We start from the raw sequence: 25720 nt of genomic DNA, 5'->3' as shown, positions 1-25720 counted from the left end.
TCCTGTCCACCAAACTCTAAATATCTTGACAACAAAATGCATCTATCCAGGGGATGGCTACATTGAGGAAGCGTGATTGTTGTCAAGTCTGACACACAGCCTCTGATAATCATGGTAGCTAGGCTATTGCCCAATTTGGATGTTTTGTATGTTTACTCTTTGAATTATGTGCCATATATGGACCTAACTTGGACGATTCTGCATAACTCCCTTTTTTTAAGTAGAGAACTTGCATCATGGGAAGGAAAGGTCATAATATGTGGAATTTTAATTGCCCCTTGAATAGAAGCCAGGAAGAAGTGACTATCAAGGGAGGGGGCAGAATGAGGAACATCAGGACCTCCAATCGCCAACTTCTTTATACACATGGCCTTATTAATTGATGGCTCTGCCTAGAGGGGGCTGAACCTGACTTCACATTCTAATTTACTCCATGCAGACAATACTCATGTTTAGATCAATTGTGTGTCCAAATGAGCTATTATGTAACAGTGTCCCAAGGTCAGCTCAGATCATAACCTGCTGATGTTACAGTTTAATAGCCCGATTTACAAAGGGCCTCCACACTCGTAGTGGAGTCCTCGCAGCCGAGGCAGAGATGAGTGATGTCACCGACCACGTCATGAGGGATGTAATACGTGAGGTCATATGTAGTGCATTGCGAAAGCGTAAGTTATAATTAGCTCAGGTAACTATAACTGCTTAATTTCTAAGGTTTTGTACAAATGAAATCTGAGCCTAACTATAACGTCCCTGTAATCTTTTTTTTTCAGTGAACTTCTAAGGTTTTTTTAATTTATTTCCTAACTATAATGTCCCTGTAACTTTTGGATTTTTCAGTGTGTGAATATATATACACAGATATATATATATATATATAGATATAGCAATATATATATGCCACAGAATCCTCAAAGAGCCGGGACCCAAAGCCGGCACTGGTACGTGGCAAGGTTTGAAGAACCCCCGAAACATTACCAGTCCACCTCCGAACACTGCCAAGTGTATGGGATACGCACTTGCTTCATAAAGTCAATAATACAATTTTCAGTTCATTCATTTATTTAATCTTCTGTGGAACACCCAATGCGTTTTGGCATTTTTTTTGGTTTTCATCTGTTTGTAAAGACGTGTTGATCCCCCTGAGCCTACACCAGAATTCAGCTTGAAGCGCTACGAGGCCTCCGGGTAGATACGCGCTATACAAGTGCAATTTAATAAGAATAATAATAATGGAGCACACCATGATAAAGGCAGGTTTCATGCCGAAATGCATTGTGTTTTCGGCAGAAGGTATATACATAAGTAGTTATAGTTAGGACCTAGTTTCCATAGGAAAAGCGTTTTTTGTTTTGCTAATAACTTTTAAAACTATTTTGCCATTCACTTCAGATGCTGTCTGGAAAGTGTTGGGGTGATTCATCAAGCAGGGGCGAGAAAATGGGAGGGTCCCAAAAAACGTTTTCCTCATGTAATTTACCACAGGGGTTTTTCGACACGATTATAGCTCGAACGGCTGAACGGAATTACACCAAATTTGGCAGAAAGCCAGATCTTGGTCCAAAAAAGTGTTTTTATTAATTTGGTTCAAATCTGTTTTAGAGTTATTAAAGAAAAAACAATTATGTATATCTAGAGACGCGGATCCACAGCAGAAAATCCATGGATTCTTGCGCCTACAGTAATGCTATGATTGGCTGACCCCAACCTGAGAGAAAAATTGTGGCCGCCATTTTGTGAATCAGGACACGGTCCCGGAGGGGAGGGGTGAGGGGGGAAATAAAGTAGAAATAGGATATAAGGGGTTTGGCTAGATGTATCCGGACCCCATGGGATATAGGAGGGGTCTGTAAGAGATCCCTTGTGGGAAATAAATTGTGGGAAAATGTTTATTTGCTTGCATGAGGATCCATGGATCTACCATGGCACTCAGCGCGGCACCCATGTGAATCTGCGGCTGATTCGTGGATCCAGACCCCAATAAAAAAACATATATACCCACTCACAGCTTCACACAGCTGCCACTCACACATCCATTCATACACTCACACCCCCAATTGCACACCCACACAGCCATTCAGACACCCACTCACACGCCTTATACAACCACTCACAGACCTACAAATCCACTACTACACACTCACTCAAATACCCATTAACGCACTCACACACTCACTTACACACCGACAAAGCCACTCACAGAGCCATGCACCCACCCATACAGCCACTCAAACACCCACTCAGACCCACAAAACCACTAAAATCTGAACCTAAATATAATATTCCGGTACCCTATGTTTTTTTCATTGAGTTTTCAAGTTGTTTTTTAATTTTATTTCTTAACTACAATGTCCCCGTAAACTTTGTTTCTTTCGGAGAATTAATGCTATTTCCTAACTATAACGCCCTTGTAACCTTTTTGTGTGAGTGTGTGAATGGATGTGTGAGTGGATGTGTAAGTGGCTGTTTGGGTATGCAAGTGGGTGTGGTAGTGGTTTTGTAGGTCTGTGAGTGGCTGTATGGATGTGTGAGTGGGTGTGTGAATTGCTGTGTGGTCTATGAGTGGGTGTTCTGGTGCTTTAGTGGATCTGTGAGTGGCTGTGTGAGTGGCTATATTTTTCTGTGAGTGGCTATGTGGGTGTGTGTGAGAGTGGATGTGTGAGTGGATGTGTGAATGACTGTGTGGGTCTATGAGTGGGTGTGGTAGTGGGATTATGGGACTGTGTGTGGGTGTGAGTGGCAGTGTGGGTGTGCACATGGGTGTGTGAGTGTCTAAATGGGTATGTGAGTAGATGAGAGTGGTTGTGTGGGTGTGCAATTGGGTGTGTGAGTGATTGTGTGTGTCTGTAAGTGGGTGTGGTAGTGGTTTTGTGGGTATTTGAGTGGGGTGTGAGTGGCTGTGTGTGTGAATGAGTGTTTGGGTGGCTGTGTGGGTCTATGAGTGGGTGTGGTAGTAGTTTTGTGGGTCTGAGTAGGTGTAAGAGTGGCTGTATTGGTGAGTGGCTGTTTGAGCGTACAAGTTGGTGTTTGAGTATGTGAATGGGTGTGTGAGTGAGTGAGTGGCTTTGTGGGTCTCTGAGTAGGTATGGTAGTGGTTTTGTAAGTCTGAGTAGGTGTGTGAGTAGCTGTATGGGTATGTGAGTGGTCATGTGAGTGTACAAGTGGGTGTGTGAGTATGTGAATGGGTATGTGAGTGAGTGTGTGAGTGGCTGTGTGAGTCTGTGAGGGTGTGTGGTAGGTATTTTGTGGGTTTTCTGTGAGTGGGTATGTGAGTGACTGCATAACGCCACTCATACACCCCTTCACACACTCACACACACAATTGCACATCCACTCAGCCACTCACACACCCACTTGCTCACTCACACAAGTTCGGAGTTATCCAGCAAGCGTTGCCTGAGAAAAAGGGGGTTCAAAAAAAGTATTTCCCATGTTAATTCCCATAGGAGTTTAGAACACGACTACAGCCCGAACCACTAGACAGAATTGCACCGAATTTGGCAGCAAGGTATATTTGCTTATGTAGATACATCACACTTTCAGTTATTTGATGTAAATCCGTTCAGCAGTTGTCAAATAATGAAAGGAAATCCAAATTTGTATATCGCTGGCTGCAACAACTTCGCGAATAATAACCAGCTCGTGCAGGCATAGACAGAGCTCTGATTGGCTGCCAACACATCAACCAGGAAGTGTTGGTAGCCATCTTGGGACTCTGCTTCAGCAGCCAATACACTGTACACCACTCCACTCTACCTTATTTCACTGTTTGGCACTTCAATGCACGCTACTCCACTGTACCCCCCTCCACTCTACGCCATTCCATTCCACGCTATTCCCTTGGATGACATGCCAGTCTGCAACACTACACTATATGCTATTCCACTTTACCCCATCTGCACTGTACGCCACTGCAGTATTTGCAACTCCACTGTATGCACTACACTGGACGCCAATCCAGTCTATGCCACTTCACACAAAAAGAACCTTATATCCTGGTCCGCTGCAGAAGATTTGTACAAACTATCAGGGGTGCTATGTACCCTGGCTTGGCCTCCCGACCCAGCCTTCGAACTGTCCAAACGCGGATACTGGATTATTTTAAACAAAGGCCCGCAAAAGAACATTCCCCTACACAGTCGCAAAGCACAAGCACTTGACAAGAAAAAGAGTATCAGCGAAAAGAATAGAAACAAAAGTAGCTTTGGTGATTTGAAGGAGCTAGTTGGGTGACATTTTCTTATGGGACCAGCCAATAGGCAACGCCCAATTGAAAATATGATAAGAAGCTCCTAGACAAATGCTGGCATTTAACTATTGCACTTTCCCAGATTTCTTTTTACCTCTATGAGTTCGGATGTGCTTTTTTTAATGTTTTATTGTAATGCAATGGTTTTAATTAACTTATGCAACCAAATAAACAAATTATTATTTTGTCAATTCTTGTCACCCACTGTACGCTACTCAACTATACACTATTCCACTGTACGCCACTCCACTGTATGCCATGGCACCCTATTATATTCCACTGTATGGCACTACACTGTATGTCACTCAAATGTATGCAAAACTACGATACAACACTCCATTCTATGATATTGCATTGAACGCCACTACTTTGTACTTGACTCCACTATGTGGCATTCCACTTGATCATACTGCACTGTATGCCACTCCAGTCTTCGTGACTCCATTGTATCCTACTCCACCATACCCTACTCCACTGTACACCACTCCACTTTACACCACTCCACTGTACTTCACTACACTGTACGTTATTCAAATGTATGGCACTCCACTCTACGACACTCCAGTCTACGCTATTCCACTTTGTCAATCCACTCTTCTACAGTCCACTGTAAGCGGATAGACTGCATGATATTCCACTGTAGTCTATTCCACTATATGCTACTCCACTGTATGATACTCCACTTGATGCCACTACAGTGTATGCCACTGCACTCTACACAGCTCCACTGTACGACACTCTCCTCCGCTCTCTAGAACTGCACTCTATAAAACTGCACTGCACTCTATGGCACTGTACGAGACTCTACTTCGGTCTATCCATGTACACTCCACTGTCTAACTCTGCAGTACAATCTACGCCAATACACTCAATTGTACAACACTGTATTTCACGAAACAACACTTTCCAATACTCTACAATACCGCACTCCACTGTACCCCAAAAGACACCACTACAATTTATAAGACTCTACACAACTATACACTATGCCATTAGACTATAATCAACTCCACACCTATCTACTTTACGGCATGCTAATACACTATATTATACTTTACTTCACACTACGTTATGCAACTCCACTGAACTCTACTCCACTGCATGAGACCTTACCCTGGCTCTATGCCACTGTCCAATCATTCAATCTACGCAGCTCCACTGCACAACACACTAATGCACTCTATACAACTCCACTCTACAATGCTCTAACTACACTGCTTCCCACTCTACCCCACTACTTTGCCCTCAATTTCACTATACAATACTCCACTCAACAACACTCAACTGTACGACACTCTCATTCATTTTGCTGTACAACACAAATATTAACGGGACCTTAATAAATAACACTCAGTACTACACTTTGAACATTATTTCATTAAAATAGTAAAAGGTAATTAAATTCTTAAATTAACAAAAGTAGAATTTGCACACCACCTTCTAATTACTATAAGTATAGCACCTACGTACACAGTGTTACTTAAAACTTATATTTTAACTTAATGCACCATGTTCAAATTACTTTAAGTCTGGCACCTCCATACATAGATACAGACTGGGGTGGAGGGTTACACTAGTGGAGTTTATTTATTCTGCACAAAGTAAGTTGCTTCTTAAACAATTCCTCCCTGGATTCTGATTTTGAGAAAGCTTTTGGCAGAATCTCTCACAACAAGCTGGCATGTCAGAGAATGAGTAAATGGCCTCAGTTCCTAAGATGTAGGGCCTTATCTATGGTGGTGATCAAACCGAGTAAGGGTTTAATACCATCATTTGCAAGAACATGACAATAGCTTATCCCATGTCAATATCACCTCTCAGACAACAGTCCCACAGATATACAAAAACATCACTTCAAAGATATATACATTTTTAGCAGAGGACTAATTCTTCCTGGATCCAAGCCATGCAGAGGCTAACCTTGCATCACCACGAATCAACATCTCCGACCCCTTACCTCATAGATATGCACCACCTCTTCTCCATGGTCCCGCGGTTTCTTGGAATGCTCCATGGGTTTCCAGTTGGCTAGTGGTAGGACAAGCTCGGCTGGCAATGAGCTCCTGCAAAAGATGCCAAAGAAAGACTATCCTCAATGCTCAGGTTCTGGATTCAGCACATAGCACTACTGTGAGTCTGTGGAGGTCACATTGGTGTTCATATACTTGTACTCTGGATGGTCATTCACATACACTAGTACTCTCAATGGCCATATATGTTGGCTTTGATATATGATGCTCATGTCACATTTACGGCATTCTAATAGTAACCTGGCCTTAATATTAATTTTTCTAGATGGATGGAATTAATTCCAGACTTTCACTGTGGGCTTACCCCCGCAAGTCGAGCGTAGCATCAGCTGCAACCGGAATCTGCAGAGTCTCCACTTCGCTGTTGGGATTCTGACTGTTCTTGCTGAAGGAGAGCGAGGTTTTAGACAATAACTTTGTGAATATAATACAATACAAAAGGCTTATGAAAGGGACAAAGAACACCTTGAAATGGTCTCCAGCATCCTTCATTTCATGAACTTCAATGCAATCTCTTCCCATCCTTCTGTCTTAAAATACATCAGAATGTCATCAACCAGGAACCCATCTTTGCTGGGAAAATAAACTATACATTGAGTCAAAGGTTTCTGTTTTTCTTGCTCACCCTACAAACTGTCCTATAAAATGAACCCAAGCCCAACACTGCGGTAGAGAAGCTAGCATCCTAAATGCAAAAGAGGATACTGCCTCCATGCCATATCTATATGTGCCGTATCAATGCAATACGCAAACACACTCTGAGATCTCAAACTAGGTGTGAAGGTTTTTAGTCTATATGAATGAATGACCGGTACCTATAAAGTATATACAGTATGCCCATTCATTTTTAGGCTACTCTGATCTAGACATACTGTAAAACAAAAGGGCCTAACGTTGTGCTGACAGACTTTGCTACCAAGGCCAGCCTTGAAGTGAGTTTATATACACACACTCATACACACACACCCACATGAGCACATATATATATATATTTATATATATATATATATATATATATATATACACACACACACACACACACACATACACAAATGCATGCAAACCCACTCACACAAACATGAGGACAGAACATACACAAACGAATGCATGTTTGCACAAACATGAACATACCACATAAAATGCATGTATGCATGTACAAGCTAACACATCATTTTAGATCAGTGTCTATGAACCCTCTCCTTTTCTTCCAGTAGGAAACTTTTACTGAATGTATTATGCCCCTAGAGGCAGCTATTCTGTTTGAAGGAGAGGATTCCAAAGGGGGAATGTTCTGCCTCTTGGACTTACCTTTTTATCTGCAGTTGGAAGGTTATGTTACTTCCTGCCTCCTCCAGGTTATTCACACTGATCAATAGGCCGGCGCGCACCTGAAAGAGGGCCGACACAAAAAGGGGAAGGGTATATGCAGAGCAGGTTATCCTGCATGTCAGCAAAGTCAGTATTTATACACGGGACCTAGAATGATTCAGATCACTGTCATTTCATGTATTTTTATAAGGCCTTCTTTAACCCGGTCCCAGAATTTCTCCTTGAGTTGACAAATTGAATGGGCAACATTGAATGCCTTCTTCCGGTTATATTAAACAAGTTTATAAAATACTTTGTACTTACCGTGCCCTTCTTCATGGGGTTCCCCAGGTCACACACCACCACGTGGGTGTCATTTTCTTTCTTCGGAATGCAAATCATCTTTTTGAATCCCTAAAAAAGAATTGATAATCGAGTCCAAAATGCATTAAAGTGATCTCTCATTCCAGCTATTTCCTTTACCATCTTTCCCTCCTAGGGGGTCTCCTCAGCCCCGGGAGAAAGCCTTTGTGACTTTTCATGGAGTACAGTCAGCAGGGCCGGACTGGGATCGGAAACCAACCCTGACAATTACATCCAATTGACCCGGGAAAGGGGGGGAGGGAGGGGGGCTGGTGGCAAAACTGCTGCTGCGCTTTGGTTACAAGGGGCCGAACAAAAACAGCCCCCACTGGTTTAAAACCGACCCCCACCCTTTTAGCCCACCGGGGAAATGCCCGGTGCCTGTTACGGCCAGTCCGGCCCTGACAATCAGTTTCTGCAATGTTGAAGACTAACATGGAAGTTCAAACCTCTACTAGTTAAATGCATTGACTGACAGTTTCTACTCCAATTGTCAATGAGAAGATTTACCCCAAAATATGTGAGAGCTACCTCTAAGCCTCTTACAGGTCCCTGATGGAAGAGGCAATCAAAGCTCTTTAAGCAATAGCCAGAGTTACAAGCGTCTATCTCTTTGTTTGTGCTTCTACACGGAGAACTATTACAGGAAGTATCCAGCCCCTACAAGAACATCTCCTAATGAAAGTGTTGGTACCACCAAGTTGGGTTTTAGAACTGGGTGCATTATTTGCATATGCGGAACCAGCATAGGAACATCAGCATTCTGAACAAATAGGAGTTATAACTGCAGACCAATAGGAGCTTGTCCTGGCACTCCGGACGCCAGTTTGTGCTCTTTCCCTGCACTTCATTTCTTGTTTCTACATGCTAATGGTCAGGTCCATGTCTCTCTTTGGAAAGCTGATTACAGAAGCATCCTTGCCCTTTTGGTGGCAGCTGATTATTAAAGTGCACATAGCTATCAAATAATGTAAGAAAAAACTGATTTTTGCAGATACCCCTCACTTTTTGCCCCCATTTGGACTACTAGGTGCTGGTTTTCGACTCTGGCAGTGCTCTGAAGCCTGCTAACCAAGCGGAAGTGCTCTTTACCTAAAACTGGTATGTGTGAATTGGTAATCCCCATTGATAGAGACATTACCCCCTTATAAGTCCCCGATATATGGTACCAGGGGTACCCAGGGTATAGGTGGTAAAGGGGTCCTCAAGGCTGCAGCATGGTTTTGTGCCCCCCTGGGTTACCCGAGCAAACTACTGACAGCAGGCTTGCCATTGTGGACTGCAGGAGCAGTGCAAACTGCCCAAACTCGACTGTGCACTCACCATGTCTGTCACAGTCAAATGCACTGCTTTTAGTATATTTCAGTCACCCCTAGAGAAGGCCCCCCATGCCTAGGAAGCAGGGTGCAGTATAGAAAAAGGGGAAGACATGTAAGTGCAAGTTTATATGTCTCTATAGTGTCTTTACCATTAAAGTACACTATAAGTAATAGGTGGTCCCCAGGGTAAGAGAGGACCTGAACCCGGGCAGACAACATGCTTTCTCTCCCTGACATGAATCTGGTGTCCAGGGAAGGCTGGCATGCACGCAGGTAGCACCTTAGAGCTTGCCCACCTGCTTGCCCCAGCTTCACAATGCTCTGGCTGACCAGCCCACACTTTCCTGGGCCTGCTGCTGCCAAGACAGGATTTTGACCTCCTGCAAGGCACATCCAGGAGTCAGAAGCAAGGGCTGGGCAAGAAAGAGGTCACACCTCCCCCCTCCCCAACACGCTAGTGAAGTGACACATCAGAGCAATGAGCTTCAAAGGCTGCACCACCTCTGATATGCATCTGGGCTGCCCCCTTGAGGAGGACACAGCCATCCCTTTGCCCAAGTGTGATTGCACCCAGGACAGGCGGAAAACTAGGTATGCTGGAGGTGTACACTTCCAGGAAGGCTGGCCACACCTCCAGGGTGAGCAACCTGAACTGTGCACCTAAAATAGGATTCTGAAACTTTAGAAGGGTAGAAATAGCAAGTTCTGGGTAGAAAAGGTGACCTACACCCCCTGCGATGTGGCCACCTTAGGGGCGGGTTAGCTGCAGGGACTAGTTGCCTATTTGTTATTAGCTCCCACAACCCTAACTCCCATAAGTCTAGGATTTGTGGGAGTTGTAGTCCCATCTGTCCTGAAGTTTCAGGAATCAACCCCACTCCGCAACACCCAGTGAAGTTCCAATACCTTTTCCTTGTGCTTACTGCTGCCAAGGTTAGTTGCTCACCAATCCGATAATCGACCCCCACACTCGAACCTGCATCTGCATGTTACTAGTGATTTCTGTCATTGACCGCAATTTAATCTTTTTCATGTATTTCTCTGCACTCAGTTAATATTGCTTCAACAATCTATAACTCTGGTTGCATGTATGCTATTCTATTCATTTTGGTGTCTAAATTAAGATAAAAATACACTCTATATTTATATATTGGTGTTGAATTTCTCTCTAGCTGTGTCAATTACTTATCGTCCATGTTGGTACTCCGAAATGCTTAACACATGTTCCTATAGTAAAACCTGACTGCTCTTTGCCACACTACCACTACTGAACTAGGGATTTATTAGTGTGAATACATGGAAAGCCTACCCAGCCATACCACATAATATTCCACTTTCCTACAAATAACATAGAGGCATTACCTCTACCACTCTAAGGATCAGAGAATTACTAACAGTGCAATACGCCTTCAGGAAGACATGCTAATGAAAGTGCCAATGACCCTACAAAGACAGCCCAGATCCTTCTAGGGAGAGCTCCATGTGATGGAGTTCATGCCTCTCCAGAGGCTATGGCTAAAGAACTTGATATACCACTTCAGGTAGAGTGACTAATCAAAGTGGCCATGCCTTTCCTGGGTACACTTCTAATAAACAACAACAAGGGTACATGGTTGGGAAGTGGCAGGTGCCACTAACAACGAGACAGAAAGCAGCAGGAGGACACTAATAAACCTATCAATCTGTACTTGGTCCCTGCTCCATAAAAAAGGGATAACACACATAGGAGGCATGAGGGAGAAAGTGAAGCTTCACCCCCTGACAAATGAAAAACAGGGAAATGAGGGTGACATGGAAGTCTAGCAATGGTAAGTATTGGGCAGGCTCAAATCCCTTTGTAGTTTTTTTTAAGAAACAAAAGATTGTTGCAAGCGCATGCGCGCTGTTGCAGGTTTCAAACTAAAAACTTGCACATTATGTACCATTTTGCAGGCAAAACTCATATTCGTTGAAAATTATCGAACATGATAAATTCTGAATGGGTCTGTATCAGATTTTATTGTGTGCAATAATTCTAGCACAGGCACCAGGGCACTCATAATGTAGGTCAGTGCAGAGCATCCAGAGCATCCAATCAGGGATTTGCGTCCTTCTCTAGGAATTAGTTCCAAGAAATTATTGTATCTCTAGTTTTTGCACTTGAACTGTTGTCTTTAGATGATGTTCACCAGAAAAAAGAGACATACACAGTGGAATTCTACTGACAGCTTGGCCAATCAAGGAATGAGGGATAACAGCATACCATTGCAAGCACAATCATCCCCACTACTCTTACTCAGGCTGACCTCACTGACCAAATACAAGGACACCAGGCCTCCATGATTCTGGGTAATGGAAAATCCCAGAACTGCAAGGAAAAGGTGCCTGGAATCTCTAAACCATTGAGACAAATCAATGGTAGCAATGTGTTATACAAATATAAATAGCATAACATAACTTCCGCCACATTCACCTGACCTATGGTATTTATCCAGTTTATGGTACTGAGACATACTTGCTTCATATGGATCTCAACTCTAAAATCAGTAAAACGTTGTGAAAATGTACAAATTATATATATATATTATTTAACTAGTAAATGCAAGTGATAAGAAACTAGGGGGACGATTACAATGCAGCTCGTAAACACTCTGGGGCATATTATCAAGGGATTTATCTCCGCTTTTTTGGCTTTAAAAGCCAAGAAAGCGGAGATAAAATTATCTCCCTATTACCTAGCTGTCGCTAACACCAGTTAGCGACAGCTAGTAGGAGATAGCGACCATCTTGGGCCCCGCTTTGCATGTCAGAGATATTTATCACTAATGACATGCAAAGTGGGCGTGCCAAGATGTTAGCGACTGGAAACAGTCGCTAACATCGCTATCTCCTATTACCAACTTTTGGAGATATTCGCGCTAAGCGCGAATATCTCCACAAGCTAACACGTGCCCTGAGCAGTTCTTAGCCATGTTATCCAATGGGAGGTGGATAACATGGCTAAGAGCATTAGCTCGGTAATGCATGAATATCGCTGACTTTACAGCGATATTCATGCATTTCGGCCGATTTTTATCGCTTAGGAGATAAACCTTCATAATATCAAGGCTCCTAAGCGATAAAAATCGCCGCAACACGGCGATAAAATTATTGCAGCTAAGCAATTTGTTGGTAATATGCCCCTCTGACCTATGGTCGGAGCCTTTACAGCCACATCATATTGGGTCATTTGGTTTTCTTTCCAACCGCCTCGTTACGATGGAGGCAGTCGTAAAGGAAACTACCTGGTCATTCTGGCAACCCGTCCGCCAGTCGGAATCTGCCCTATAACCTCAAGGACGGGCCTTTCCGCCCTTGAGATTACGATGTCAGTTTCTGACATGGTTTTCATGCTGGCCTGTCCGTCATGGAAACCATGTCGGAAAGCGTCTTTGGGGGCCCCCAGCAGGGCCTCCTTGGGTGCACAACATCTGGTTGGAGGCCGAGGGGGCACCTATGGTGCCCCCTGTTAATCCCTACACATTATGGGCCGCACCTTGAGGTGCCTGTCACGGGGTTCAGGGATGAACCCACCTCCCATTTCACTATGGGAGCCTGCATTATGGCAGGTTTATGGCCGGAATGCATGCTGCCATAGTAAATTGTAGGAATGCGACCGAACAGTGTTCGGTCGCATCCTAATGAGGCGGTCAAGACCGCCGACTGGATGACGGTTCGTCCCATGACCGTTGCAGTGTCGGGTGGAAGTGTTTCTGCCCGGCATCATAATGACCTCCTAAATATGTAATTAATTCATCACATAAAGTCTTTTTTAACACAATTAAAAAACACACAAGTGCAAAATGTGCACTGTTACTCCGAGTAAGCAATTTAATTCAGGTAAGTTTACATTTTTCCCATGTTTGTGTATTCACCTTTCTTTAATTGTATATATTTATTTTAAACACAATAAATGGGTGCGCATTACAGTTAGCATACATGTTTAAATAAAAACATTAATTTCAACACAATTAATTTAGTCCACCAATGTAACTTTAATTGCAATAGACATTTTAACTTAGGTCTTATTAGGATGTCGGGCGGAAAGCTATCTGGCAGCTCGTCGGAGGCTTTCTGCCTGACATCAGAGGTTTCCGTCTGACTGCTGTATTATGATACTTGCAGTTGGAGGGAAACCCATGGAGGGAAACCCCATCGGGCTGGTTGTCGAAAATGTAATCTACAAATGGCAGCGGAGCCGGCCTCGGCTCCGCTGTCGCGATTACAATTTCCCTTTCTACCTGCCCTTTCATGGCAGTCTGCCCGCCATGAAAAGGAAAACAAAAGTGACTTTGGCCCTCCAATATGGTACCTGTGGTGCCACCCTAAACATCCCTGCACTGTGTGCCTGCCACGCCGTGCACAGATGTTTAAACTCTGCATGTTTTCCATTGCAGCTTGTGCTAAGAGCGGCAGTACAAGCCACAATGGAAAAAATACAGGATCCGACCACCAACATGGATATCAGAACATAATCTGAGAAGCAGGACCTCCGACTCCTAGTCGGGCAGTCCCGCTTCTGCTACGATTCCGGTCGGACGTGTGTCCAACCGGCATCGTAATCAGCCCCTTAGTATTCCCTTCGCCTACAAAGTTGATGAGGTCAGGAATCCTCCCTCTCCACTACGGTTGGTGAAGGGTCCTAACTGTGTTATTGTGAAGATGAGGATGTCACTGAGGAGGGGACGTGTGGAAGGATTGGGCCACTGACAGGCAGTCCGACAGTTGTCAGGCAGCACCCCACCCACTGCTCCCCTAGCATCAGAAGCGTTTCCTGCGGCTGGGAAGGGCTGCTGAATTGGTAAACTTCATAGGCAGTGTACTTCCTCAGCTTGCAAAGTTTACAAAAGCAAAAAACTACGCCAAGTTGTGAGTTGTCTGACTACGCAACTTCGCTTACCCCCAGTACTGACCCTGATTGGTATATGAAGCTCACCTACCTCAGTGTCGCGAACAACCTGGGAGAAGTGTGCATGCACTGGTAGCTGGACATGGAGCTCCGCCTCGTAGGCTCCTTCCCCATCATTTATTGCATTAAACGCTATTCGCACAATATTTTCATCTCCAATAAGAAGGGGATTCTGGATTCTGGTGGAGAGTAAAATAAAAAGTTGTTGTTACACTCGTTATTCTAAACTGTCAAACTTTTGTGCCCTGGCAGAGGTGGTGCTTCCCTTGACACGGCAGGCAGCATAATTTCGATACCGCCATCTTGTGTTTTTTAAAGTGGTTAACGTGTTGGCCTGATCAAGTTAATATTCTTTTGCATATCAGCAGTGTGAAACCAGAAGAAAATCCCACTTTGCTGTGAAGGCCCAGTCTTGACATGGCCACGTCCATTCTTGTGAGGCACTGTTAACTAGGATAGAGGATTAACACCTCACGTGTTCCATCTAGTGGCATTCTTCAATAATATGTTGCATATATATGAGACCTCAACTCTCTGCCAGTTACTGTTTTAAAGACTAATAGCACCTAGCAGCATGGTACTCGTTTCACTTTTTCCATTACAGTTATAGGTCCATATGTCCCAGCATTCTTTCCATTTCAAAGCTAAGGAATGGGTCCTGTTATCATCAAATATGTACTGCACATTGGTTCACTGACATGTCTCAGCGGTGTAAACTGTTTAGTAACAGAGGTAGCACATGTGCTAAAGGCAGTGGCTCAGGTGTCAGAAAGCGTCATGTCTATAGAACACTATGAGCCCATTCTCAAAAACACCAAGGGCCTCATTACAATCGAATCCCCCAACAACTCTCATGAACCTGCTAAAGTCATAGCTACAGAGAAAAGACAATATTCAAGTTAAGATATGGAGAGGGGAAATAGGAACATGTGCCCGCAGATAAATGTTTTTTTGCAAGAATGATAATACTAGATCTTAGCATGGCATGTTTATATCCTGATTGCAGTGTTTGGACTGTGTTAGGGCGTGTATGGAGGGGTCCAGGGATGCCCACAGCGATGGGAGTCAACCGCCAGTGTCAAATGCATGTTAAATCACCCATAGGATGGCTCTTTTCGTGTGGCAATATGTCCTACACCCACATTGCAGCGAACCTGACTGCTGGACCATGTACCTTAACACGATTAAGACTTATGATGTTTCCTTTGCATTCAGCTTTACGTTCTCGCTATGCTAAAACACATTTCAATAGTCTAAAGACTGTGATTCTGAAAGGGAAACATCCTTTTTAACGAAACTTTCACAACGCGGTACCATTACCAGGCAGGTTTTACAACGCAAGTCGTTACAACGACTTGCGCTGGAGGGCGCTGTAGGATAGGGAATAGTTTAATTTACTATCCAACACCTTCCCTACTATCCACGGGGACTGGAGTTGGAATAGTAAATTAAACTATTCACTATCCAGCGCCCCCCAACGCAATTCGTTGTAACGACTTGCGTTGTAAAACCTGCGTGGTAACATGAAGAACAGGAAATGGCATGCTACAACCAATAGAAACTAAGGAAAAGTAAGCGGCAAGCACACTAACCAATGAAAAGCAAGGGTAGGATGTAAGCCCCTTTTAAGATTTATATTTACAATAGATTTCAAGAGCATAGCACAAGCGCTGTACAGGCAAAACCTAAAAACAACAAAAAATAAAAGCAACAATCCAAGATGAACAACATTAACAGAAGGATTAGACTTTGAAGGAGTCAGATTTACTATTCTAATACCAATTTAAGCAAGAATAGGGAAAGTGTTAAACTTTCAAGGGGTTAGATTTACCATTTCAACTCCACACTGAGCAGCAGCAGGTAAAATGTTGGACTTTGGAGAAGTTAGATGTACTATTCCCACTCCACTCTAAGCAACAGTAGGGAAACCACTGGACTTTGAAAGGGTTAGGTTTACAACTCCCACTCCAATCTAAGCAATAATTGGAAAAAGTGTTGGCTATTGGAGGGATTAGATCAGCCATACCAATAGTAAACTCTTTTAAAACAATCATTTAAGCACATAAAATAAAAAAAAATATTTCAACATCTCTACATAAAAATGAGTATATGTATTCGATAAAATGAAATGTCATACAAAAATCCAAATTTCGTATTACTTAAATAAATTAAAAAATGCAAAACAAATTCAAAATATTTAAAATAAATACACTTCCTTATTGACTACCCAAAATTAACACCAAACAAAAAATGTAAATAAAACCTATAAATAAAAGAATGATAATAAGTTAGCATTAAACAAATCAAATTAAATTGAAAAAAATAATAAATAGAGAACTATAAAACCATTTAAAAACAATCGCAATTAAAGACACTGATGAACTAATTATCAATTACAAAGAGCAAGCATTCAACATAATAGTTAGTCAATTAAATAATTTACATATTTAGCTATAAACTAATCTTTTACGTAACATAAAATATCATTATAACTAAAAAACAATCATTAATATTTTCATTAACTTTCTACACTTAACACCTACAGACCCCAAAACCCACTACTAAAAACAAAATTACTGGTGAAACTCTAGAACATTTATGATAGAATTAAAAATCACACACTTTACTACAATATCTGAAATCATAATTGATCAATGAAATAAGAAAAGTACCAGTTAATTATTTAACATAACAAAAAATAAAAAAATAAAAGATTCTTTGTATTTAAAATAACTTTCCACCCTGATCCCCTCCAAATGCAACGACCCGATCCTAAATTAAAAATTGTTAATTCATTTTTAAATAATGACACTTTAAAAATGACAAACTATGCTAAAATATTTAAAATAACAAGCAATTAAAAAAGTTACATAATGAATTGGCAATTAATTATTAAATTGACCTAAAAAATTATTTAGAACTTAAAACAATATTTTATGTTTACAATTACTTCATACTCTGATCCTCTAAAAACCCAACAACCTGCTACTAAATACAGTTACTAATTAAACATCCAAAAATATTTACACATTAAAAGTTACACAGAACACAAAAAAATGAAATTACAATTATAATACTTGCACCTACAAATAATACAATAAGTTATATATATATATCAAATTAATTGAAAACAACATTTAATACTACTATATTTAAGTAAACAATATTTTAAAAAACAATATTTTTACCTTTGATAATATGTCGTATGATAATTGTGACTTGATATATTCTTAACTTGATATTCTTGTAGCTGGATATTTTTTCTTCTATATTTTGGTCATTCACTGCCTATTCTCCTGGGCAGTCTTGACAGAATAGGCAGTGGATGCAATATAGAGTGTACTCTAGAAGAATAAAGCCCTTTACAATGCATGCGATTACAATGCGGTTGTTACAACGACCGCGTTGTTACATCAATGTACCATTACAACGCAAGTCGTTACATCGACTTGCTGTAGGGGGCGCACTGGACTTAGGAATAGTATAATTTACTATTCCAACTCCAGTGTGCACATCAGTAGGGAAGGTGTTGGAATAGTACATTTTACTATTCCTTAGGTTAGCGCGCCTCCTACAGCAAGTCGATGTAACAACTTGGGTTGTAATGGTACTGCGATGTACCAACGCGGTCGTTGTTAACATTGTAAAAACTACGTTGTTATAGCATGCGTTGTAACGCATGCGATGTGATGGCTGCTTCACACTCTAGAGTAATAGTTTCAGCCTATGATTGGTACAACAGAGGACTTCCGATTTTCACCATCTGTTCTAAATCCGGCCGACCAGATTTCCCAAGTGACAGCAATGGTTTATGTGAATCATTTGCAAGTGGTGCAGTTTCACACCTGTACAAATTAGGGCCTGATTATGAGTTTGGCCATGTGGGAGCGGGGCGGCATGCCAAACTCCACAGCTCACTGCCTGCCGCATTACAAGTTGTAATCCGGGAGGGCGGTCCTGCGGCTGCTGGTCCTCTGCGCTGCCTTTCAACGGCTCATAGGAGAGCCTTAGAAAGGCAGCGCCGTGGTACAGCCACACCACGTTCCAGTACGGCATGGACTGTATAGTCAATGCCGTGCTGGAACAGGGGGTGCATGCAGACAAGGGGGCATCCCAAAAGCTGTAAGGCAACAGGGGGCACTCTTTTAATGGTGGTCTGACTGCCATAAAAAGGGCTACTGACCACCAGGCATATTGCGGCAGTCGCAATACGGTTCAACCACCATAGGTGTAATACAGCGGTTGAACCACTGGTGTGTTGGATCCCTGACAACCACCGCATCTCCCCCGCAAGTTTGTCGGTCCTATTGACTGCCAAACTCGTAATTAGGCCCTTACAGCTAGATTCATCAAAGACCCGTTTTGCGAGTCTATAATAGCGATTCATAAGGAATCGCTATTACAGACTCGCAAAACGGGATTGATGTAGGAATCACAATATTTATTGCGATTCCTAGAGCTTCCTTATTTGCGATTAGCTAATTGCTAATCGCAAATAAGGAATAACTCCCCATTCATTCCTATGGGCCTAAAGGCCCTTAGGAATGAATGGGGAGCTATTCCTTATTTGCGATTAGCAATTAGCTAATCGCAAATAAGGATGCGAATTCAAGGGTGCCAGGGGTGTCCAAAGGACACCCTGTAGCACCCCTGAAATGCAAATTTACACAGGTGTTGCGCACACACATGTCCAAAGGACATGTGTGTGTGTAACATGCAATTGAAAAAAATGCACTAAAGTGCTTTTTTCTATTTTTTCGCTATTTACCACGAAGTCAGACTTCGTGGTAAATAGCGACCAAAAATTGCGATTTCGCAATTTAAAAATGGTTAATGAATTGCATTTAAGGAATCTCAAATAGAGATTCCTTAAATGCAATTCCTCGCAAATATGTGATTTCGCTAATAGCGATTTTTGCATTTGGGATGATGAATCCCAAATGCAAAAATTGCGCTCGCAAAGGGCCAGATTCGCAGAATCTGGCCCTTTGCGAGACGAATTTTCTTTCATGAATCTGGCTGTTATTGACATATGTACTCAAACGGCATGTGCTTCGGAAAACCCAATTAGATATTCCTTTCTAACTGAGCAATATGTTCATTAGAAGCAACAACAAAAAATCGTCAGCTTGAAATACTTGTAACCCAGGATAAATTAGCCCATAACTCTAGAAATGCCACAGTGCAAAAGGATATCATGAGAAAGATACAAAACCATATCAAAGTGAAGATAATAATACATGAAAACCTTTGGCAAACGGATACAAGTGCCTAAAACCTGCAATCTGGATGGAGCACAAAAGTTCTACATCACAGAAGCGCAAATCAGCTTCTGGCCTTGGATAGCATGACCATTATGGGACTGCTGCTATCCCTTGATTTCATGCAAATGGAAAGTAAATATTAAAATAACAAAGAGCTTCTCGAATGACCTGGCTGTTAGTCTACCGCAGATGATTTGGGTCTGATTGTACTACTGAATTTCGACCCGCAGAATACAATGATGAAAGAATATCAAAGACAAAATATCCAAGGACAAAATATAAGGTAAGTGCATATGGGGAACTATAGATTTACTAAGTCTAACTCCACACCTACGTATCTTGAAGATATATGTAACACGTAGGTACATTCATGTAAAGCTAGGGATAGAAGATTTAGACTTACCTGATGATATTTTCTTTTCGATACTTGGTCCTCAATCTTCAGCCCCTTCGATATTCTGGGGCTGATATTCAAGGAGCACACTAAATTGTGGCTTAAACTTATCTATGCTAGGAGTGTTTGAGGTGACATGACATTTCAGTGTGTGAAAATTTATCATAATGCACAGTGGAGGACTGAGACAAGCCTGTGACCAGTTTGCAACTCCACCTGATAGCAAAGTATATACAATCTTCTGCCCTTGTGATATACATTGATTGTTTTTGGGAGCCCAGAGTAAGCACCTGGGAACTTTTAGGCATTCATCCACAGACACTAAGCAGCAGGTCATGCTCTCCCCAGCAGACTATTGGCCCTTCTGAAGAGCTCAGAAGAACGAAACATTGATGTTGAGGGCTAACAGCACTGGCTGCGCTTCAACACTCAAGAGAAATTGTAAGTTATGGACCACCATGAACTGCATTTACCATAATGCACAGGGGAGGACTAGGCCTGGGCGGTAAATTCCATTCCGTTTGCGGAATTTGCAGAATTTGGGTAATTTTGCGTTCCGCGAAGAATGCAAAATTGCCCAAAATTCTGCGTTCCGTGACTTTGCGAAATGTTTTGCTTGTTCGCGTTCTCAAATGCGTGTTTGCGAGATATTTCCCCCCAAGCACGCAAGCAGCGATTGCGAACAGCAAAAAAGCATCGCGAACATGCAATTCTGCGTGTTCGCAGAGATTTTTTAAACGGAGATTTGCGTAACGCAATTACGCAAATTCTGCCCATCCCTGCGGAGGACTTGGACAGACCGGTGACCAGTGTGCAACTAACTCTTTTTGATAATGTCCATCTCAACTACAATAGCACATTCATGACAAGATTTGCAGTGAGACAGATAACACCTTAAAAAGAACATCCATGAATTTGCATGAACAGACTTACCTTTAATCACAACCAATAGAACAAATAGGAAAGCCCGACCAATAGGAAAGAGGTGGCAGCAGAACACTTAACTCCACTCACCTGTCAGTGAAGAGATACAGATCAGGAATGCAGACATTATCTTCTCCACAGTCCAGCAAGATCCGAGTCTGGCATGAAAAATGAAATGCATCATGAATACACTGCCCAGGAGCAGACAGATGGTTGGAAGAAGGTGGAAAACGAATAAACAGAGACTATAAAAATATCAACGCAGCATATTCCTTACATAAATAAAAACCGAGCGCTGCAGTTTAAGGTTACGTATCTCACATTTTTTGGAGGATCTGTAGATATTTTTAGGCTTCCATGAAAACATCAAGGGCCAGATGTATGACCCACCAATTAGCGAGTCGCAAAACATTCTTACATAGCTTAAGGAGTCACTATTAGAATAGACGCCCTTGGAACGTCCCTTCCTAATAGCGAGTTGTTGATCCTATTTTGCAAGTCGCAAATTGATTTGCGACTCGCAAAATAGGTTTAGTACATGGGCCACAGGTTTTTTGTGGGCGCAACTGGGTTTAAACCCCATTTGTGCATGCAAAAAACCTTTGTACATCTGGCTCCAAGTGCCTAATTATGGACTTTTAAAATATCACACAGAGTAAGCACTTTCTCTGCCGGCCATGCACCTTCCTTTCTTGCATTTGTCTTGCAGGAGTATCACCAAGTCCCCCACACTAGCCTGAGCCGTTTTAAGGCAAGAAGGTAAATGCCCAGAGCTCCCGCCTTTTAAAATGATCAGGACAGACAGGATTCCTGCTTTACTTTACTAACATATGCATACAGAACGGATTCCTTTTAAAGTAAGAGCTGATGATGCACACTTCACATAAGCTTAGTGGGCCTGCCTGACCTGACCTGATCAGCCTTTACCGTCAGTCACTCAGTTGCTGCAATTAAACAAAGACATCTTTCTATCTTTGCCATTAATTCACCTCAGCTCTTGTATGAAACCCTTCTCGCTTTACTACGCTTTCTCTGGCTGTGTCCACATCTGTTTACAAGCCTCATCTCTCTCGAACTCTTTCGACCCCACTCTCTCTCTGCAACTCCATGTCACCCTCTTGATGTCTACCTCTCTTCGCCACTCTCTGTATCCTCTATCCACCTCGGCACTGTCTCGGGATCTCACTGCTCTGTTTCTATCTCATCTCCCAGGTAGTGTCTCTCTCTCCTCTAGCTACTTCACCTCTCTCAGTGTCACTCCTCTGTACCTCACATTGCTATCTCTTTTATCCCACCTCAACTCTCTCTCTGCGCCTTTTCTCTACCTACCCCATCTCTCTCTGAGCCATTTCTGCCCTTCACAACTCTCCAAATCTCATCTGCCTATTGCACATACCTGTATATCACTACTTATCCTCACAATTTGTTTCACCATTTGTTTTATTATTCACCTCTCTACCATTGTTTCCTCTTCCTCATCACCCTACTTGGCTTCTTTCTCATTGCCTCTCTTTCTCTGCTTCTGCCACATTTTCTCCATCATTAACTTTTCTTCCTCCCCATCTCTCTATGCAGCTCCTTCCAACTCAGCCTCTCTACCTCACTTGTTTCTATCTCTCCATCCCATTCTCTCTCTAGAATTTTTCAACATAACCTTTCGTTCTCTACTACATCTCTGTGTCTCTACTTGATCTTTTTCTCCATAGACCTCATCTCTCCCATGTTCCCTTAACTCCTGTCTAGCTGCCTTCCTTACTGCCTCATTACTCTCTTTACCTTACTTTTTCCCTGTATTTCTTCTCAGTGTGCCCCTCTCTGTAGCCTATTTTGGTTTTACCTTTCCTCCTTCCCTTCTGCAGTTATCTTGTTTCTTCACTTCTTTACACCTTTAGCACTCTCTGTCTCTACCATTGTTTACTTCCAGGTGTATCCTCAATCCCATAGAGAGAAATCCTCCATTATGGCCCTAAGTCCCAAGACGTACACATTTTACCATTTCTACTCACAGGTGGACATTCTCAGTCATTAGGGTTTTTCTGGAGGCTCAAGTCATGAAGGGCCTTTTTTCAGTTTAGCAGCTGTTGGACATTCGCCAAAAAGTATTGGATGTCTTGTCTGTCCTATTTAGAGTGCACTGACATTAATGCACTCTAAATGGGGCAGGACATCAGTGAAAAAGTGGCGTTTGGCTGATATTCCCAATCTCTAAATACGGCCTTAAACAACAATTGTTAAAAAAAATCTGTGAACCCAGTTCCTGCTGGATTAATTTTGAGGGAGAAGTGGTGAGATATTACTGCTGAATAGCCCAAAGACACTTAAAATTGCATCTACTGTAGTAATTAGTTAATAAAAAATGAAAGGTGCATAAGTGGAAATCTGTCTCCTCACCCAATCTAAACAAAGTCTGTAGTATGGATTTGCCTATTTTATTAATTATTTATCACAACATCAAACTGAAGAACAGAGTAAAACTACTTCTCCAGAATCAAACGTTCATTTGAATTAATCCATTTATTTCAAATAGCGAATCAAAAACTCATATTTTTTCTTTTTATCAAAAAAGTAACATTTTGAATCAACAGGAGAGAGAAAAAGAGAATAGGGGAAAGGATCCCTTGTCTGAATAAGGTCTGTGTTTTCTTAAAGATGTCACACTCTTACAAACATTCATTCATATTTCTCATACATACTCATATATACAGTTTTTTCACCAACAAGAATGTGTTGTTTGAAGAAAAAAGAAAAAAGAAAAGGGAATGGGGAAGAGTTTAAACAAAAACCAAAAATCCAATTCTACAACCTAGTATAAGAAAGAGGAACATTTAGAATTACATTTGAAATTTGAAAATAGGCCATCTAAACTATTAAACATCATTCCACAATGATTTACTCTCAATAAAAATCGATTGGCCTAACACAATGCAGGTCGACGCGTTTCGAGTTCCCAGTGTAAGGAACTCTCTTCAGGACCTCTGATGGTTCTTAGCTAATTTTCTTATACACAGTGATTACCACAGTGGCATACATTCTTTATAACTGCTTTGCGCTTGATTGATTCTTTTTTCTTCAAACAACACATTCTTGTTGGTGAAAAAACTGTATATATGAGTATGTATGAGAAATATGAATGAATGTTTGTAAGAATGTGACATCTTTAAGAAAACACAGACCTTATTCAGACAAGGGATCCTTTCCCCTATTCTCTTTTTCTCTCTCCTGTTGATTCAAAATGTAACTTTTTTGATAAAAAGAAAAAATTTGAGTTTTTGATTCGCTATTTGAAATAAACGGATTAATTCAAATGAACGTTTGATTCTGGAGAAGTAGTTTTACTCTGTTCTTCAGTTTGATGTTGTGATAAATAGGTTTGCAGTACTGGCACATAGTGGTTGTTTCATAACGTTAAGGCTTGGCCTTACTGCAGAAGAGCCAAACCCTTGCTTGGTTTTCGCTATTTTATTCATTAAACTTGATAGCGCTACAGCAGCAATCCTATACCTAGAAGAGAAGCGAGTAGTCTAGAGAGCTCACCTGTTTTTGAATGAACGTCTGCCCATGGAGGATGGGTGGCAGATCGCTTGAAAACGAAGTGGGCACAAGCGAGAAGTTCAAACTCACAGTGATGGGGCTCAGCTTATCCTTAAACTCGGATTCATCCTGTGCAAGAAAGAGGCATCTATCAGTAGGGGAAGCAAGGAGCACTCTTACAACCAGGGAACATGTATCCACCTGAATGATAATGACCGATCTTACAGCTTTCCTGGTTCAAGGGACGTGTGACAGGGAAAAGTAAAAAACCAGAGGGCCAATCTTCTCACAAAGAGCAACAAATAGTCTGGAACAGGGAAAGCATGATGTCCAAGAGCGCCTTGCCTCTTATGAGGGACAGGGGAGACTGTTCTTACATGAGGAAATAGAAAACCGCCCTAAAAAGGAAGGAGTCATGCCTTCCAGTGGGGAAGCAGGAGATTCATGAATTGTAATGATTGATATTTTCAGCCTTTGTAAGACGTGTTCTGATGAGGCATAACTGTAGGGCTATCACACATTTCCTTGACCAGCACATCATTATTATGTGCATGTGCAAACAAATCAGTTGGTATCACCCAAAATGGCACAACATGTGGATTCTTAGAGACAATTTGTGTAATATTCGCCAGAAAATTATTTTGGACAATTTTATGCCGCTTTATTCCTGATGAAAAAGAAGGCAAGTGTTAAGGCAAGGCCAGTACTGGGCGCAGAAGACTAAGAGTAGTTTTACAATCTTTACAGAATTAGAAGAGAAAGATGAGAGAGGATGGCATAAAACTGGCTATTGGCGCCTTAGAGGATTTGCCAGTTCTGGAGATGAGCCAGTGAGATTGATATATAGACAGAGACAGAGAATGCTATATAGTCAGATACAGACAGACAATCAAGACTAGAGCAACTGAGAGGGAGATGGAGAGAGATTGAGTCACAGGCTTATCACTTAAATCACCTCTTCCCAGGGGACAGCAATGGTCAGGTCTGGTTTTAAAATAACATGGAACTGTGATCAGAGCAATCGCACAAACCGCACTGATATGCCCAGACATCTGTAAGTGTGAATCAATGTAGAGGGCGAATGGTATTCAGTAGACCCAAGCCTCCCATAGTATGTGTCAGTAGGAGGTTGCATTTAACTTAAATGTACATGCTGTCTTTATCTCAATCTTCCAGTTCATTACCCCATGGAAATCAATACATGGTTCCAGCCAATTGACAGTGTTTGTATTGGGTGTAGATGCCCGCGCCTTACCCTCAGGTAGGCTGACACATGGCTGCAGACAGCATCTACGTTCCTGGAGACGTCCAGCTGGAAGGATCTGGATGGTTGGAGTGAATCTAGGAAGACAGTTCTTCTGGCAAAGCGCAGCTTCATCCGATCCAGCTGCAGTTCGGCGTTCAGGGCTGA

General features: G+C 42.0%; 1 protein-coding gene across 3 annotated transcripts in view; it reads right to left on the bottom strand.

The window, feature by feature from the left end:
• The window catches only part of ITGA2B (integrin subunit alpha 2b), a 298569-nt gene that overhangs the window by 87580 nt on the left and 185269 nt on the right, over positions 1 to 25720 (bottom strand). For all 3 annotated transcript variants that reach the window (XM_078645167.1, XM_078645165.1, XM_078645166.1), the window contains 8 exons: positions 25565 to 25716; positions 24313 to 24438; positions 20869 to 20936; positions 14228 to 14375; positions 7912 to 8001; positions 7588 to 7667; positions 6584 to 6664; positions 6207 to 6312 (listed from right to left, as the gene is read on the bottom strand). In XM_078645167.1, the coding sequence (XP_078501293.1) occupies positions 6207 to 6312; positions 6584 to 6664; positions 7588 to 7667; positions 7912 to 8001; positions 14228 to 14375; positions 20869 to 20936; positions 24313 to 24438; positions 25565 to 25716 (851 nt within the window). The remainder of the gene's footprint in view (positions 1 to 6206; positions 6313 to 6583; positions 6665 to 7587; positions 7668 to 7911; positions 8002 to 14227; positions 14376 to 20868; positions 20937 to 24312; positions 24439 to 25564; positions 25717 to 25720) is intronic.

Source organism: Lissotriton helveticus, chromosome 5_1 (assembly GCF_964261635.1).
Source record: "Lissotriton helveticus chromosome 5_1, aLisHel1.1, whole genome shotgun sequence".
Classification (NCBI taxonomy): Eukaryota; Metazoa; Chordata; class Amphibia; order Caudata; family Salamandridae; genus Lissotriton; species Lissotriton helveticus.
Note: the sequence above shows the minus strand (reverse complement) of the source record. Positions and strands in the feature narration are given on the sequence as shown.